At 46.0% G+C, this 19,056-nt stretch overlaps 1 protein-coding gene across 1 annotated transcript in view; it reads right to left on the minus strand.

Moving 5' to 3' along the window:
• LOC107296381 (transient receptor potential cation channel subfamily V member 2-like) overlaps nt 1–18,604 on the minus strand; it is a 28,600-nt gene extending 9,996 nt beyond the window's left edge. The window contains exons 1-11 of the mRNA XM_015825726.2: nt 18,423–18,604; nt 16,474–16,607; nt 15,649–15,672; nt 15,125–15,265; nt 13,102–13,400; nt 12,197–12,373; nt 10,350–10,508; nt 8,618–8,713; nt 6,238–6,308; nt 804–969; nt 532–592 (exon numbers count right to left, since the gene is read on the minus strand). Of these exons, the coding sequence (XP_015681212.2) occupies nt 532–592; nt 804–969; nt 6,238–6,308; nt 8,618–8,713; nt 10,350–10,508; nt 12,197–12,373; nt 13,102–13,400; nt 15,125–15,265; nt 15,649–15,672; nt 16,474–16,607; nt 18,423–18,604 (1,510 nt within the window). The remainder of the gene's footprint in view (nt 1–531; nt 593–803; nt 970–6,237; nt 6,309–8,617; nt 8,714–10,349; nt 10,509–12,196; nt 12,374–13,101; nt 13,401–15,124; nt 15,266–15,648; nt 15,673–16,473; nt 16,608–18,422) is intronic.
• Between the last annotated feature and the right edge of the window lie 452 nt (nt 18,605–19,056).

The following is a 19,056-nucleotide window of genomic DNA, read 5'->3' on the forward strand; positions in this document are numbered from 1 at the left end:
CCAACCTTAAAGGTGCCTAATTTGAAAATCACTGTTCTAGATCAGTGGTGGCGAACCTATGGCACGGGTGCCAGAGGTGGCACTCAGAGCCCTCTCTGTGGGCACATGCGCCGTCTCCCCAGTCCTAGGCCTTCAGCTGGGTTTTATAAAACCTTTTCGCTTTAGGCCTCTGCCGCTGTGTACAAAAAAAAAAGGTTCAGTCAATCAGTCAATTTCAACTTCTCGCGGGGGAAAAAAAATCTCGCAAAGTTGGCATTGATTGATTGAACTTTTTAGTCCCACCCAGTCTGCCATTACCACCGCAGCCACGCCCAGCCAATAGGCCACGCCCACCCAATGGGCCACACCCACCCGGCACCCGACGATGCATAAGTGGGTTTTGGGTTGCAGTTTGGGCACTCGGTCTCTAAAAGGTTCGCCATCACTGTTCTAGGTTATTCAAGTCTATTGCCAATGTTGCTAACACGAGTTAACCGGGCAGGAAATAAATAAATAAATACGGGTTGTCCTCGTTTAACAACTGCCCCGTACAGCAATCTTTCGTCCTTATGACGAAAAAGCAACTTTGCCACCAGCCCTTGCAAATTATAGCCTTTGCGAGAAAGCGGAAGTCAGATCGTGAACGTTGTGTGATGTTTCACTCCGGAACCGCGTCGCTTAATGGCCAAGCTACCGGTTTCAACTGGGGTTGCTAAATGAGGGCGACCTATAATTGGCTGGCTTCGTTTAGATTCTGAGCTGCCCTGTGCAATCAGAAGTAATCCGATATTTGGAAACGGAAACGATCCGGTTGTTTGATCTACCTTCTGGATCATCACGATGTAGATTCCCGTCTGCTGGAGGCCTCGGGTGTAGTAGAGCGTGTTCACCCAGCCCAAAAGTAAGGCGAACACCATGGGCAGCACGTATTGTTCCACATCTGCAAAGTACATCACGGATGAGGTCAGGATGGCAAACGCCTGCACAAATCTGCCAGGGCCAGAGAGAGAAAGAGAAGCAGAGAAGAGCTACTGAAATAACAACAACAACAACAACAACAACAACAATAATAGTAAAGTTGGAAGGGACCTTGGAGGTCATCTATTCCAACCCCCTGCTCAGGCAGGAAACCCTATACCATTTCAGACAAATGGCTGTCCAGTCTCTTCTTAAAAACTTCCAGTGTTGGAGCATTCACCGCTTCTGGAGGCAGGTTGTTCCACTGGTTAATTGTTCTCACTGTCAGGAAGTTTCTCCTTAGTTCTAGATTGCTTCTCTCCTTGATTAGTTTCCACCCGTTGCTTCTTGTCCTGCCTTCAGGCGCTTTGGAGAATAGCTTGACTGCCTCTTCTTTGGGGCAGCCCCTGAGATACTGGAAGACTGCTATCCTGCCCCCCTCGTCCTTCTCTTCATTAAACTAGACATACCCAATTCCAGCAGCCGTTCCTTATATGTTTTAGCCTCCAGTCCCCTAATCATCTTTGTTGCTCTTTTCTGTACTCTTTCTAGAGTCTCAGCATCTTTTTTACATCGCGATGACCAAAACTGGATGATTAAAGGCCTGAAGACAAAACATATGAAGAACGGTTGCAGGATTTGGGTTTGGCCAGTCTAGAGAAAATAAGGACCGGTGTGTTTGTGTGTGTGTGACATGAAAGCAGTCTTCCAATATTTGAGAGACTGCCACAAAGAAGAGGGGTCAACTTATTTTCCAAAGGACTAGAAAGCCAGACAAGAAACAATGGATGGAAACTAATCAAAGAGAGAAGCAACCTGGAATTAAAGAGAAACTTCCTGACAGTGAGGGCAATTAACCAGTGGAACAGCTTGCCTCCAGAAGTTGTGGGTGATCAATCACTGGAAGTTTTAAAGAAGAGATTGGACAACCATTTGGTCTAGGGTCTCCTGCCTGAGCAGGGGGTTGGACTAGAAGACCTCTAAGGTCCCTTCCAGTTCTATCCTGAATTTTGGAAATGTAATTGTCAACGCTGCAAATGAATTTGGCCGAAGCCGTTTCCACTTCGTCTTCAGTTGCCACAGAATTCGGAGGGGGGAATGTGTACTTTTAAGGTTAGACTAAACAATAAATTGTCCTGTGGGAACCAAGGTCATTGCTGCCTGAATTTTAGCAGGCTGAAGCTTCCGTTAGAAAGCCCGCCAAAGCAGTTAATTGGGGAATGTGATTTATGACATATTACTGGGGTGGGAAATTCAACGTTGCAATCTTTGGCAGGGAACTTCAGTCTTGGTTTCACTTTTGAACGTGCCGATACTCTGTAGCCAAATAAATATATAATAAATAAATAATAGAATAACCAAGGAGAGAAGCAACCTAGAACTAAGGAGAAACTTCCTGACAGTTAGAACAATTAACCGGTGGAACAACCTGCCTCCAGAAGCGGTGAATGCTCCAACGCTGGAAGTTTTTAAGAAGAGACTGGACAGCCATTTGTCCGAAATGGTATAGGGCAATGATGGCGAACCTTTTAGAGACCGAGTGCCCAAACTGCAACCCAAAACCCACTTATGTATCGTCGGGTGCTGGGTGGGTGTGGCCCATGGGGTGGGCGTGGCCCATGGAGTGGGCATGGCCCATTGGATGGGTGTGGCTGCGGTGGTAACGGCAGACTGGGTGGGACTAAAAAGTTCAATCAATCAATTCCAACTTTGCAAGATCTTTTTTTTCCCACGAGAAGTTGAAATTGACTGATTGATTGAACCTTTTTTTTTTTTTAACACAGTGGTGGAGGCCTAAAGCAAAAAAGGTTTTATAAAACCCAGGACTGGGACAACAGCACACGTGCCCACAGAGAGGGGTCTGAGTGCATAGGTTCGCCACCACTGGTATAGGGTTTCCTGCCTGAGCAGGGGGTTGGACTAGATGACCTCCAAGGTCCCTTCCAACTTTATTATTATTATTATTATTATTATTATTATTATTATTATTATTATTATTATTATTATTATTATTATTATTATTATTATTATTATTATTATTATTATTATTATTATTATACCTCTTGTCTTGGAGTTCTGTTTTTACGGGTCTCATCTATCAGAACTATGACATTAATGGTAAGTATGAATGACCTTGAGAGAGTTCACTACAGTTTAGGGCAGAGTTTCCCAACCATTCGGGGTTGGCGGACCAGAGCAGGGGGAGGAGGGAAGGGAGGATTTGGGGTGGGGGTGAATGCATGCACATGCATATGTATGTGCATGAGCACCCATTGCTCGCATGAGTGGCGCCGTGAACCCCCATGGTGCTTGCGGTAATGAGTCAGCTGTCAAAGCAAGAACATCCGATGTTAGCTGCGCTGCTGTGAACAGAGTTATTGTAAGCCACCTCTGCAAAAGGGAGGAGATCGGTCCAGTTGGTCTGTTAGTAAGAAACATAACATCTGAGATATTGCTCCACCATCTGGTTAGCGGCTTCTGTGGCCCCATTAGTACAAGGCTTTTCAACCAGTGGTAGGGGTATCACCTGTGGCACATTGGCACCTGGCAGGTGGTACGCGACCATCCTAGAAAAGTGGTAGTGGGGGAGAGGAATGAGCTGAACCTGTAGCAGCACTGCACAAGCCTGAGCGAGAGACGGCTGGAGCTGCAGGGCTGTCAGGGCTCAGCAGAAGCGCCAGGATCAGTGCCGCTTTCCAGCTGATCGGTGCTTCTTCGGGGCTGTCAGGGCTCAGTGGAAGTGCCAGGATCAGCGCCAGGCTCCAGCTGGAGCTCGGCGCTGATCCTGGTGCTTCTGCTGAGCCCTAAAGAAGCACTAATCAGCTGGAATGTTGCGGCATCTCCAGGGTCTTGTGATCTACATTCAGATGCTTGGCAACTGATTCATATTTATGACGGTCACAGTGTCCCAGGGTCATGTGAAGTGACCAAAACCTGCTGCAACCACCCAGCAGACGGGGGGAATAAAAACCAAACACCCCCCCACCCCATCCCCGCTGCCAATCCCCAACAGAAATGCTCACAATGAAAACCTCGGACAGGAGGAAGAGCGCCGCCGGGCGGGCAGGCAGGGGTCTTGCTCGGCTGTGGCTTGGGGGGCACTTTTTTCAGTGCTATTGTAACTTCGAACAGTCACTAAGCGAACTGTTGTAAGTCGAGGACTACCTGTACTTTATCACTTTTTTCCTTTTTTTTTGGTCATCAAGTTTTTGACCCCTTGCTAGGCGACTGGTGGTACTCGGATATTGCCTTATCCTAAAAGTGGTACAGTGGGTGAAAAGGTTGAAAAGCCCTGGGCTAGAAGACAGGTGAAAAGCAGATGATAGACCTCGAGATCATCCAATTAATTTAAGAAGTTCTTTGAAGAGTTTCATCTGTCGGAACCATGACACCAGCCACTCATGCGGTCCGGTGGCAGATAGGCTGCAGCTCAGAGGTTGGTGACCCCTGGTTTAGGGAATGAACAGATAAGAGAGGACAAAGCCCACAGCTGTATAACGGGCAGAGAAAGAAAACACAGACAGGAGGGTCCCTGTTTTCTCAAACTGTATAAAGCGTCAGTGGGAGATTTGTACTTACAGGCCTGCAAGATTCCGTTAATGCAGCTTTACAATAAAGTAGAATTAGCTCACCTGATCATGTTTTCTGGGTGGTTTACCAAAGATATAAAACCCCACTGGGTGATTTTGGGCCAATCACTAGGAGATGGAGAGTTCTAGTCTCACCTGTAAAGCTGGCTGGGTGACCTTGGACCAATCCTTCTCTGTCAGCCCAGCCCACCTCACCGTGTTGTTGTAGTAGGTAAAATAGGAGGAGGAAGGAGTAAAGTATTATGTATGTTCCCTACCTTGAATTATGTATAAAAATAATGAAGGTGGGATAAAAAGAAAGAGTACAGAGAAGAGCAACAAAGATGATTAGGGGACTGGAGGCTAAAGCATATAAGGAACGGTTGCTGGAATTGGGTATGTCTAGTTTAACGAAGAGAAGGACGAGGGGGGACATGATAGCAGTGTTCCAATATCTCAGGGGCTGCCCCAAAGAAGAGGGAGTCAAGCTCTTCTCCAAAGCACTTTCTGAAGGCAGGACAAGAAGCAACGGATGGAAACTAACCAAGGAGAGAAGCAACCTGGAACTAAGGAGAAACTTCCTGACAGTTAGAACAATTAACCAGTGGAACAACCTGCCTCCAGAAGCGGTGAATGCTCCAACACTGGAAGTTTTTAAGAAGAGACTGGACAGCCATTTGTCCGAAATGGTATAGGGTTTCCTGCCTGAGCAAGGGGTTGGACTAGATCAGGGCTTTTCAACCAGTGGTAGGGGTACTACCTGTGGTACATGGGCACCTGGCAGGTGGTACGCGACCATCCTAGAAAAGTGGTAGCGGGGGAGGGGAATGAACTGAACCGGTGGCAGCACCGCACAAGCCTGAGCGAGAGACGGCTGGAGCTGCAGGGCTGTCAGGGCTCAGCAGAAGCGCCAGGATCAGCGCCAGGCTCCAGCTGGAAAGCAGCACTGATCCTGGTGCTTCTGCTGAGCCCTGAAGAAGCACCGATCAGCTGGAATGTTGCAGCATCTCCAGGGTCTTGTGATTTACATTCAGATGCTTGGCAACTGATTCATATTTATGACGGTGACAGTGTCCCAGGGTCATGTGAAGTGACCAAAACCTGCTGCAACCACCCAGCAGATGGGGGGGAATAAAAACCAAACACCCCCCACCCCATCCCCGCTGCCAATCCTCAACAGAAATGCTCACAACAATTAAAACCTCGGACAGGAGGAAGAGCGCCGCTGGGTGGGCAGGCAGGTGTCTTGCTCGGCTGTGGCTTGGGGGGCACTTTTTTCAGTGCTATTGTAACTTTGAACAGTTACTAAGCAAACTGTTGTAAGTCGAGGACTACCTGTACTTTATCACTTTTTTCCTTTGGGGGGGGTCATCAAGTTTTTGACACCTTGCTAGGCGACTGGTGGTCCTCGGATATTGCCATATCCTAAAAGTGGTACAATGGGTGAAAAGGTTGAAAAGCCCTGGACTAGATGACCTCCAAGGTCCCTTCCAACTTTACTATTATTATTATTATTATTATTATTATTATTATTATTATTATTATTATTATTATTATTATTATTATTATTAAAAATAAATATAAGGTGAACGTAACAGGAACATCTCTGAAAAGCAAAAGCGACTGACAATTATATATGACAGCAGTTAGGATCTGGAATCAATTAGCGGTAAGAGTGGCGCATATTATATAGCTAATCCTTCCAGAAAAACAGCAACGTATACGCACGTACAGGAATATTTCAAAGCAACTGTCCACTACAAGACTTTTCCACGAGAAGCGTCTTCTCCAGAAGTAAAAACTCTAAAAGGGAATAAACAGGGAGAGAAGTCAGAACACTGCATTATGACAGGGATGTGGGAAGGGGTGTGCAAGACCGGGTTCACACTGGCTAATTGTTAATTTTGGGGAGATTTTGCAAGGCTCTTGAGAGTGGAGATGAGCTACTTCCACCTAGCGTGCCAGTCTGCACTTAGATAGGAGCCAGCTGTGTGCTGCAGCTGCCAAAAAAGCCAAAACAGTGCTAGGCTGCATTAACAGAGGGATAGAATCAAGATCACGTGAAGTGTTAATACCACACTTTACAAGGCCTTGGTAAGGCCACACTTGGATTACTGCATCCAGTTTTGGTCACCACGATGTAAAAAAGATGTTGAGACTCTGGAAAGAGTACAAAGAAGAGCAACAAAGATGATTAGGGGACTGGAGGTTAAAACATACAAGGAACAGTTGCTGGAATTGGGTATGTCCAGTTTAATGAAGAGAAGGACGAGGGGGGACATGATAGCAGCGTTCCAGTATCTCAGGGGCTGCCCCAAAGAAGAGGGAGTCAAGCTATTCTCCAAAGCACCTGAAGGCAGGACAAGAAGCAACGGATGGAAACTCATCAAGGAGAGAAGCAACCTGGAACTAAGGAGAAACTTCCTGACAGTTAGAATAATTAACCAGTGGAACAACCTGCCTCCAGAAGCGGTGAATGCTCCAACACTGGAAGTTTTTAAGGAGAAACTGGACAGCCATCTGTCTGAAATGGTATAGGGTTTCCTGCCTGAGCAGGGGGTTGGAATAGATGACCTTCAAGGTCCCTTCCAACTTTATTATTATTAGTTCATGCCATGGCATGGTGGCAGCAATCTGTTGAGAAGAGGGCTTCTTAAACCTTTAACCGCAGACCGCTGGTCCCATATCAATTGCAGAAATGCAAATATGAATACAGGTTGTCCTCATTTTATGACAATAGGGACCAGAAAAATGTGTCATTAAACAGTGAGGTTGTTAAGCGAGATACCCCACGATTTCAATTTACCATCTTCCCTCCTGAATGTCAATGGAGATTCTCTGTCCTCCAGGTTCATGGTTATCCCAAAGGTGCTTTTTTCACGAGGCAACTGGACTTTCTTGTTTTTCTTTGAGGACGTTTCACTTCTCATCCCAGAAACTTCTTCAGCTCTGACTGGATGGTGGGGAATGGAAGGATTTATACTCCTTGCAGACAGTTGGTCATTTGCCTTCTTTTGGAGAGTCGTTGAGGCCACCTGGAGACTTATCTGTTTCCTCCGGGTCCCCTGAGTGGGTGCAAATGGGTGTGGAGCCTACTTGGAACTGCGGAAAGGACCGTGTTGTAGTTACTAGAAGAGTCCTCTCCAAGAAGTTCCAAGTAGGCTCCACACCCATTTGCACTTCTCAGGACATAGATAAACCTCCAAGTGGCCTCAATGACTCTCCAAAAGAATGCAAACGACCAGCTGTCTGCAAGGAGTATAAATCCTTCCATTTCCCACCATCCAGTCAGAGCTGAAGAAGCTTCTGGGATGAGAAGCGAAACATCTTCAAAGGAAAAACAAGAAAGTCCAGTTGCCTCTTTAAAAAGCATCTTTGGGATAATCTTCCCTGCTGGCTTTGACTTTCCTTGTCGGAAGCTGGCTGGAAAGGTCACAAGTGGTGATCACATGACCACCCCCCCCAGGATGCCGAAACCATTATAAATACAAGCCGCTACCTAAGACTGCAATCTTCCGGTTGCTACAACAGTCATTGGTGCAAGTAAGACGCTTTTTCACTGCTATTTTAACTTCAAACTGTTCTTAAACAAATGGTCGTAAGTCAAGGATTGCCAGTACGTGGAGTTATGACAAGCACAATGCTGCAAACGCTGTTTGCAGGAGAGGCATTCCATCTTGACCACAATCGGGACTACAATTTCTCTTGCTAAGCAAAACGGTGGTTAAGTGAATCCCGCCCAGTTGTATGAACTTTTTTTTTTTGCCACGGTTAAGCGGCTCGCTGCAGTTGTTCAGCGAATCACGTGGTCATTAAGCGGATCTGGCTTCGCCCGCTGACTTTTTTTTTGTCAGAAGCCGGCTGGGGAAGCCTCAGATGGCGATCACGTAACCCCGAAATGCTGCAACCGTCGTAAACACACATGTTGCTAGCTAAGGTTGCAACTTAACAGTTGCTGCAACCAGTCAGCAAAGTCATAGGTGCCAGTAAGACCCCTTTTTTTCACTGCTGTTTTAACTTGGTTTGTTAAATGAATAGTCGTAAGACAAGGACTGCATCTATTAAAAATATGTTTGTGGTTAGAGGAGCTGTGAACGAAAAGGACACCTTACCTGAGCAATGAGGAGATAAATGCCACCAATCAAAATGAAGATAGGCCCAACAAGTCTTAATAAGTCCTTGATTGTCATTGTTGCTGGACGAGGAGGCTGTAAACACAGGAAGAGAACAGGCTAAGAACAGAGACTTCGGCACCGAGGAGATGGCGGATCCTTCCGGTCGGTGTTCCCCAATTTTGGCAGCTTTAAAATGAGTGGACTTCCACTCCCAGAATTCCCCAGCCAGAATACTTAAAGATGGGTGGACTACAACTCCCAGAATTCCCCAGCCAGAATGCTTTAAGATGGGTGGACTACAACTCCCAGAATTCCCCGGTCAGCCTGCTTTATGAGGAGTGGATTTCAACTCCCAGAATTCCCCAGCCACCCAGCTTTAAGATGGGTGGACTTCCACTCCCAGAATTCCCCAGTCAGCATGCTTTAAGATGGGTGGACTTCCACTCCCAGAATCCCCCAGCCAGCCTGCTTTAAGATGGGTGGACTTCCACTCCCAGAATTCCCCAGCCAGCCATGCTTTAAGATGGGTGGGCTTCAACTCCCAGAATCCCCCAGCCAGCTTGCTTTAAGATGGGTGGGCTTCCACTCCCAGAATTCCCCAGCCAGCTTGCTTTAAGATGGATGGACTTCCACTCCCAGAATTCCCCAGCCAGCCATGGGAATTGAAGTCCACGAATCTTAAACTTGACAAGATTGGGCAGCCCTGATCTAGATCTTCTATATTTCATCTGAAGTACCAGCATCCTTCTGTGCCATTTCCAAAGGGATAATAACCTCTTCCACACCATCACCCAAGTCATTGACGCAAATGTTGAATTACACAGGACCCAGGCCCTCTTCTCAAGGCTTCCCTCCTCTCTGAAATGACCACCTCCCCAGGTGCAAAACAGATAGCCCACTGGGCATTCCTCACTAGTATGATTTATATTTTAGCATTTTATGCAAGAGATTATCATGAGATAAAGGTTTGGAGGCTTTGGTGAGATCCCGGTAAACTATGTCTACAGCATTCCCCCTATCTACTAAGGGAAAAATTCTACCAAAGTTGGTGAAATTAGTCTTGCATGATTTGCTTATAATTTGCTTGGAAGGGCTTCCAAACATGTTATTTAAATAAAAGACATCAATGCAACTTGATCAAAACTTTGGAAACATATTCTTATTTTGGATTGATACCGTTATTAGTTTAAGTTTTTTAACCCTTCTTTTTTCCAGGAGTTCAATAAAGGCAGGCCTAGACTTAACAACAGTTTGTTTAGTGACTGTTCAAAGTTACAACGGCACTGAAAAAGGTGACTTATGACCGCTTTTCGCACTTACAACCGTTGCAGCATCCCCTTGGTCACATGATCAAAATTTGGACGCTTGGCAACTCACTCATATTTATGACAGTTGTAGTGTCCTGGGGTCACGTGATTCCCTTTTGCGACCTTCTGACCAGCAAAGTCAATGGGGAAGCCAGATTCACTTAACAACCAGGTTACTAAATTAACAATGGCAGTGATTCACTTAGCAACAGTGGCAAGAAACGGGACAAAACTCCCTTAACAAATGTCTCACTTAACAACAGAAATTTTGAGCTCGATGGTGGTCGTAAGTCGAGGACTACCTTTAGGTATTCTCCTTTTTTTGAGAGAGAGAGAGTTTGGTTGGACTTACAGAAAGGGTCTAACTCAAAGTCACCCCATTCCCTTTATCAAAAGCATCCATTTGTTTAAAGACGATTTACCTCGCCCTTTAGAGGCCTGTAGTAACCAGTGGCTGTGAAGACCAGCATGTAAATCAGATGGAGGAATAAACTGATGAAAAACCTTTTTCTAATGAAGGATTCCCACTTGTGCTGAAGTAGCTTGTTCAGAGGCTCCAGGACCACCATTTTGTACCGGTTCTGTGGAAGGGAGAATGTCAGGGAATTGAGCAGCTGCTGATGTACAAAATGGAATGGGAGATGCTGACACAAACTTGTAGTTTTATATAAATAAATATGTTTTACATCTACATAGATGCAGCAAACTAGATAGTAAGGCAAACAGAGGCATCATGCAATAAATCAACACAACAGGAACATCATGAGGTAAATCAACACAATAGGGGCATCATGAGGTAAATCAACACAACAGGAACATCATGAGGTAAAACATAGCAGGAGCATCATGAGGTAAATCACAGAGCACAAAAGGACGCTCAGAAGAAAAAGGTGGGAAAAAAGGGAACCTCCCCCTCCACACCCACAGCAACCAATCACAGCACAGATTGCCTCACATAGCACTCTCCAACAAATCAATTACAAGATGCAAATATTTCTTTTAACTAAGACAGTTGTTCTTCGTTGATAACAGAAGAATAGGAAGTAATCTGAGATCTACAGTATTAGATTATTACTTTTGAAGATGTGTGTATCCATCATTTTCCTCTCTTTTTCAAAATGTATCAACATGTGTGCATCTCTTTGCCTCAGGGGTATGTCTCCCACTATTCTTTTGGAAGGGACCCTCTCCGGTTTCTAAACTGTCAGGGAATTGCTCAGCCGGTGTCCAAATGAAGTCAGAGACACTGACACATACTTGTAGCTTTATATAAATAAATATATTTTACATCTACATATACAGCAAACAAGATAGTCAGGCAAACAGGAGCATCATGAGGTAAATCACAGAGCACCCAGAACAAAAAGGCGAGAAAAAAGGGAACCTTCCCCTCCACACTCACAGTAACCAATCACAGCGCAGATTGCCTCACACAGGAGCCAGCACTCTCCAATCAATCAACCACAACTGTGTGTTTTGGCTCACTGTACAATCCCACTGCTCCAGCTGTTGAATTTAAATAACTTAACAGAGAAGGAAGGGAGATTCAAAGCACACCTTCTCAGTTAGTACCATAGTCTTCAGTCCCCATTAGACCAGGGGTCTCCAAAGTGGTCGGAACTGAACCCCAGTTTGGAGACGCTTATGTTGTGTTGTGTTGCTGAAGTGTTTGGAGATACTGTCTAGATACAACCCCTATAATTTCAGCCCAGACCAGTATGGGGAAAGCATTGAATTTATCTAAACCCCCACATATAGAAACTGGATGAAAATAACACTGTCCTTTATTCCCAAAGCAGTTTAAAGAAAATAGAATAAAGCACCTTATAAATTCTAAAAAAAAATTATCCTGAGCCAACTTTTTCAGAAAGGGTTTTGCCCAGAAGAAGGAAAGAAGAATGGATGGATAGATGGAAGGAAGGAAGAAAGGAAGGAAGGAAGGCAAAAAAGAAAGGAAGGAGAAAAAAATGAAGGGAGGGAGGGAAGGAAGGAGAGAAGGAAGGAAGGAAGGAAGGAAGGAAGGAAGGAAGGAAGGAAGGAAGGAAGGAAGGAAGGCAAAAAAGAGAAAGGAAGGAGAAAAAGAGGAAGGGAGGGAAGAAGGAAGGAAGGGAAGGAAGGAAAGAAAGAAGGCAAAAAGAGAGAAAGGAAGGAGAAAAAGAGGGGGAAGAAGGAAGGAAGGAAGGAAAGAGGAAGGAAGAAGAGAGGAGAAGAAGGAAGAAAAGGACAGAGAAGATCCTGAGAAGGACCATTCCTGACTTGATCTACTCACTGGAGTGTTACTGCTGTAGGCCAGGATCTCCAGCACTGAGTTCTCCTCACAGGTGTCGATGGAGGTCAGATCATAGAGGGAGATGTGGATAGGACCATAAGTCCACTCAGTGAACTTGCGTGAAAGGTGCTGGAACTTGGGGTCCTTGATCTCTCGGTGGAGAATGTGCTTGAGGATCTGGGGAGACCAAAACACTTGAGTTGGTAACAGGGCTGTCTCTAGGGCTCAAGTCAAAATGATCTCAGTATCCAGCCATCATCTTGGCATTTTTGACCTTCCTGAAGTCACCTCTGATAACTAATCTACAGAATCAAAAAAAACCTTCTCCTAGAACATGATTCTCTTTGGAATTTATCCTCTTGCACCTGACTAGATCCACCACTCCTTTTTTCTACTCTATCTCCAAGATCAAGAAAATGTGAGAACGCACCCTGAGGTCAAGGTAACACACCGCAACATCGTCAGACAAATAATACGGTGAAGTACAGTTAGTCATCGACTCACAACCACAATTGAGCCCCCAATTTTCCGTTGCTAAGCAAGACAGTTGTTAAGTGAGTTTTGCCTCATTTTAAGAACATACTTGCCACCGTTGTTAAGTGAATCACTGCACTGGTTAAGTTAGTCACTCGCTTGTTAAGTGAATTTGGCTTCTTCATTGACTTTGCTTGTCAGAAGGTCACAATATTGATCACATAACCACAGAACACTGCAACCGTCATAAAGACAAGTCAGTTGCCAAGTGCCTAAATTTTGATCACGTGACCAAAGGGATGCTGCAATGGTCGTAAGTATGAAAAAAACGATCATCAGTCTCTTTTTTCAATGCCGTTGTAACTTCAAACGGTCACTAAACGAATATGTGTAAGCCGTGGACTACCTATCCCGGCAAGGAGGGGGACTACCTCGACTTTCCCAGTCTTCACGGCCAGCTTCAAAGGGGTCAGCTGCTTCCGGTTGACAATCTCTTCCAACTTGCAGGAAGTGTCGATCTCGGCCCCTTTCATGAGGATCTTGTCGTACATGTTGACCACGAGCTCGGTGTTCTTCTTCGTATCGTTGGCCACCATCACCAGCGCATGGAGGGCAGTGTTGCCTATGGAATCCTGTTCGTTCAGTCTGGCGTTCTGGTGAGGGTTTTCCAGGAGATACATGACGACCTCTGGCTGGTTGGTGCAAGCAGCCAAGGAGAGAGGAAGTTCACCTGGGAGAGAGAGAACGATGGGCCAAGGTTGCAATGAGCATCTAGATCAGGGATGTCCAACCTTGGGTACTTGGAGACATGGCTAGTTGGGGAATTCTGGGAGTTGATGTCCACAAGTCTTCCGGTGCCCAAGGTTGGACGTCCCTGATCTACAGTCAGTGGTGGGATTCAAATATGTGAACAATCAGTTCTCTGTGTGGATGCCGCTTCCGGATGTCCATTCTGGGCCTGGGCAACAAAGAATTAGCTACCGGTTCTGCCGAAGTGGTGCGAACTGGCTGAAATCCACCACTGTCTACAGCAGGGATGTCAAACTCAATTTCATAGAGGGCTGCATCAGCATTGCGGTTGTCCTTGGGGGGCTGGGTAGGTGTGGCCAGGGTGGGCATGGCCTACTGGGTGGGCGTGGCTGGAGTGGGTGTGGCCTACTGGGTGGGCATGGCCAGCTCTACATCATTTGCGTCAAGGGTGCCTGTGGGGGCCTGGGCAGGAGTGGGACAGATCTGAGAGTCTTTGGCACAAGGGGGTGGGACCAGGGCAAGCACCAAGGCATGGTCCACTGGAACAGCCTGCTGAAACCCCAAGCTGGATATGTGAAGTAGGCGAGGGCCATTTGCTGGCCACTTCCAGGCGATGGTGCATTTCTTCATTCCTCACAATGGGTGACACCTCCCAGCATGCACCCAGGGGGCAGGGCCGACATGGCAGGGGCTGGTTCCTCGCTGTTTCCAGATGGCCTTGTGGAGCTAAGACTGAATGCGTTTCAGCATAGATGGCCACCACAAAATTGTACATTGGCTCCCGGCCAGCTTGGGCCAGGGCCAAGGCAGCGGGGGCCGTTCCCTCACTGTTTCCAGGATGGCTTCGCGGGTCACATGAAACCACGTCACGGGCCGCATCCAGCCCCCGGGCCTTGTGTTTGACATTTCTGGTCTACAGTGTCCCCTGGAAAACATTTGTACAGTAAATGGATTCAATTTGCATTTTTTTGTACCATAGCATGCCTGACATAATTCTCTCTCGTGTTCAGCATCTAGACAGGGAGTCCTTGCTTAACAACCGCAACTGGGACCTGTAACTCCATCACTAAGTGCCACGAAACATCACACGACTGCGATGGGCCTACAAGCTCACTTCCCCTTTGGCAGTTAAGCAACGGGACTGCAATTTAGGATTTTACTTCTGCTTTCTGTATTCACTCTGCTTGTCACATGCGCCTATGTCCGTGGGAAGCCGCGACAGTTGTAAATTAGTCTTCCTTTAATCTTTCTTAATTTTAACTCTTTTATAGTCAAAACATACCGAGTATCAAAAAAGACGAGTACCATACACATTTTTCCCATAAGGAATAAGGTAGTGGGTCACAAGGCAGCCGACACCGACAAGTTCTAGCTCAGGGGTAGGCAACCTCGGCTCTTTTATGACTCATGGACTTCAACTCCCAGAATTCCTGAGTCAGCAATGCTGACTCAGGAATTCTGGGAGTTGAAGTCCATGAGTCATAAAAGAGCCGAGGTTGCCTACCCCTGTTCTAGCTTATGCATTGAGTACCAAACAAATGATGAGTACAAATTTCGGGTTAAAATACGTTGAGTACCCAATTCGATGAGTTTCATGTAAAAACTCATCTGGCCCTAAAAACGTCACTTGGCCGTAAAAACCTCTGTGGGTACCCACGTGTATTTCTGTGGAACGAAAACTGAGTTTTCTCTTGCTAGCCATACCGAAATAAAAGAAGGCCCCTTTGCGCTGGTGCTGGAAGAAATGACCAGAAGCTTTGGCGTGGACATCAGCCTCGTTCTCCACCAGGAGCTTCACAAGATCTAAGTTCCTCTTCTCGATGGCGATGTGGAGGGCTGTGTGGCCTGCAGAGATGGTGAAAAATGGCAGCGGAGAAAGATGGAAGGGTTATCCGGGGGTGTCTGGAAGTTTAGGTCAAAAGAGGCAAGATGGCGGCCGCCATAAGGCCATGTAGAAGAACCAAGAAGATGAAGAAGAATCAAGAGGAAGAAGGAGAACCAAGATGAAGAAGGAAGAGGCGGCAGCCAGAGAGAAGAAGGCAGCAAAAAGAAGGAAGGAAGGAAGGAAGGAAGGAAGGAAGGAAGGAAGGAAGGAAGGAAGGAAGGAAGGAAGGAAGGAAGGAAGGAAGGAAGGACTTCCAAACTATCCCAACTGTAGATCGACTTCCATCCACCCCACCCTACAAAGCAGAGTCCTCCACCCTCACCGTCCCAAGAAGGGGCCTTACCTTTGTAGTGGCTGTCAGTGNTGCCTACTTGGGTCATGAAATGTCTAGAAGAAAACCACCAAGCTCAGAGAGCACTAAGGACTCCACAGTCATCTTCCTCCTCCTCTTCCTCTTCTGCTCCCTCCTCCTCCTCCTCCTCCTCCTCCTTCCAACCCCAATTTGTCTTCTAGCACTGATGATGTTGCCCACTTGGGTCATGAAATGTCTAGAAGAAAACCACCAAGCTCAGAGAGCACTAAGGACTCCACAGTCATCTTCCTCTTCTTCTTCCTCCTCCTCCTCCTCCTCTTCCTCCTCCTCCTTCCAACCCCAATTTGTCTTCTAGCACTGATGATGTTGCCCACTTGGGTCATGAAATGTCTACAAGAACACCACCAAGCTCAGAGAGCACTAAGGACTCCACAGTCATCTTCCTCTTCCGCTCCCTCCTCCTCCTCCTCCTCCTCCTCCTCTTCCTTCTCCTTCCAATCCCAATTTGTCTTCTAGCACTGATGATGTTGCCCAGTTGGGTCACCTAATGTCTACAAAAAAACCACCAAGCTCAGAGAGCACTAAGGACTCCACAGTCATCTTCCTCCTCCTCTTCCTCCTCTTCCTCCTCTCCTCCTCCTCTTCACAACCCCCCTCCCTTCTAGCATTGATGATGTTGCCTAGCTGGGTCATGAAACGTCTGCAAGGAAACCACCCAGCTCAGAGAGCACCGGGGACTCCAGATTTCACCGCTGAGCTACAAAGATTCTCTTCTATTGGTAGCTTTATGAAGCTTATCCATTTTTTACACTGATGTAAAGTCACGAGAGTCAGCAGGGAGCAATAAGCAATTACCTCTATATTTAGTGTCGCTGAGGAAGCTGGACGTTTTCCGCAGATAATCGCTCAGGCCATTGAGCCGTTCAGGATCTCCTGCTACCACGGCCTGGAAAAGACGGTCCCTGTCGAAGCGATCCGGGTCATCCTGTCTGGAGAAGAGAAAAGAAAGAAAAAAGGTCCAGGAGGGATTTGGTCCTTCAGTCCTTTGGCTGGTCCATTTGCTCTCTAAAGATCTGCCCAGAAAGACCCTGGGCTCATCCACAGATCCCCTCATCCAGTGGGGGGCTGGACTAGAAGACCTCCAAGGTCCCTTTCTATTCTATTCTATTCTATTCTATTCTACTCTACTCTACTCTACTCTATTCCATATTTTCTATTCTATTCTATTCTATTCTATTCTATTCTATTCTATTCTATTCTATTCTATTCTATTCTATTCTATTCTATTCTAATATGATTCTATTCTATATTCTATTTTAATATTATTCTATTCTATTCTATTCTATTCTATTCTATTCTATTCTATTCTATTCTATTCTATTCTATTCTATTCTATTCTATTCCATTCTATTCTATTCCATTCCATTCTATTATCTATATTCCATTCCATTCTATTCCATTCCATTCCATTCCATTCCATTCTATTATCTATATTCCATTCTATTCTATTCTATTCTACTCTACTCTACTCTATTCTATTCTATTCTACCCTATTCTCTATATTCTATTCTATTCTATTCTATTCTATTCTATTCTATTCTATTCTATTCTATTCCATTCCATTCCATTCCATTCCATTCCATTCCATTCTATTATCTATATTCTATTCTATTCTATTCTATTCTATTCTATTCTATTCTATTCTATTCTATTCTATTCTATTCCATTCCATTCCATTCCATTCCATTCCATTCTATTCTCTATATTCCATTCCATTCCACTCCACTCCACTCTACTCTACTCTATTTTCCATTCTATTCTATTCTGTTCTGTTCTGTTCTGTTCTATTCTATTCTATATTCTATTTTCTGTTCTGTTCTGTTCTATTCATCCACTGCAGGAATATGCCCCAGTAACCATTTTATATGCTTTTATCTCATTCAGAACGGTAGCAGCTTCATGTTTGTCTGCAGGGCTGGCCCAAATGTTAGGCAATGAAGAGTTTTGGTTTCATGATCTTATTATCGGGCAGGTGATTTTTTTATTTCTTTGAGTGTGAATAGCAATAGCGTGACAGTCCCTGCCTGCCAAATTCTAATTTGTGGGACCTGACACACAAGGAAAAAGAGGTCAGGAGGGAGCAAGAATAAAGCAGCTTTTGATACCACTTCATAAAACCCCAAGTTGGGATCTAAACAGTTTTAAGTATTCTTGACGCTTAAGTTAAAACTGAGGATAGATCACCGTCAGTTTCTTGCTAAACAGATTTTATTTATTTTCTTTAATTATGAGAACTAGTGTGGTCTAGTGGTTAAAGCACCAGCTAGAAAGCAAGAGATTGTGAGTTCTAGTCCCGCCTTAGCCATGAAAACTAGCTGGGTGCCTTTGAGTAATCACCAGGTGACGGTGAGTTCTAGTCCCGCCTTAGCCATGAAAGCTGGCTGGGTGACTTTGGCCCAATCACCAGGAGACGGTGAGTTCCAGTCCTGCGTTAGCCATGAAAGATGGCTGGGTGACTTTGGGCCAGTCGCTCTTTCTCAGCCCAACTCAGAGGGTTGTAGTTATGGGGAGAATAGTAGAAGGAAGGTGCATTGGATGTGTTCACCATCTGGAGTTATTTCCAAAATAAAGAAGGCAGGAAACAAATGAACAAATAAATAATTGTGTTTCTGCATTACTTTAATGCTGCTGCATAAAAAATAACAAAGCAACCCATAAGCCTTTGACAGAGATAAATGCAAAGTTCTTTCTGGTCGTGAAATTCTGCAAAATAATTCCCTCCGGTACCAGGGATAATGACTTACTTTTTGGGTCCTGACAGATAATTCAGATTCACCCGAATCCGTGGGGAGGGGGGAGCTTCCTTCTGGAAGGGGGTGTCCAAGGGCCGCGGTCCATGCTCCTTCCCAGATGCCCCCGTGGCACCTGCGTTCAGATCCTCTCCAAGGCCGTCATCCGTCTCCAGGAAATAGCGGGATTTGTCCATCGTCCAGGATGGGAGGCTGGTAGGGTGACAGTGGCAGGTGGGCCGAGGGGTGACCCCAAAGAAATGGATGAGGAGGGGTTGTGGGGAAGAGGTTGGGCTAGACACCGGGGTCTGGGGGGCCAGTCCACTCTCTCTCAGCCCAGCCTTGTGGGGAGAAAATAAAGGCCAGGAAAAAAAGAAATTCGCAAGCAAAAAGAAAGAGGAGGGGAGGAGGAGGAGGAGGAGAGGAGGAGGAGGGGAGGAAGAGAAGGAGGAGGAGAGGAGAGGAGAGGAGGGAGAGGAGGAGGAGGAGAGACCATATAGGTCAGTGGTGGCGAACCTTTTAGAGACCGAGTGCCCAAACTGCAACCCAAAACCCACTTATGTATCGCTGGGTGCCGGGTGGGCGTGGCCCATTGGGTGGGTGTGGCTGTGGTGGTCATGGCAGACTGGGTGGGTGTGGCCAAGGTAGG

Source organism: Protobothrops mucrosquamatus, unplaced genomic scaffold (assembly GCF_001527695.2).
Source record: "Protobothrops mucrosquamatus isolate PMUCROS unplaced genomic scaffold, P.Mucros_1.0 scaffold2773, whole genome shotgun sequence".
Lineage (NCBI taxonomy): Eukaryota > Metazoa > Chordata > Lepidosauria > Squamata > Viperidae > Protobothrops > Protobothrops mucrosquamatus.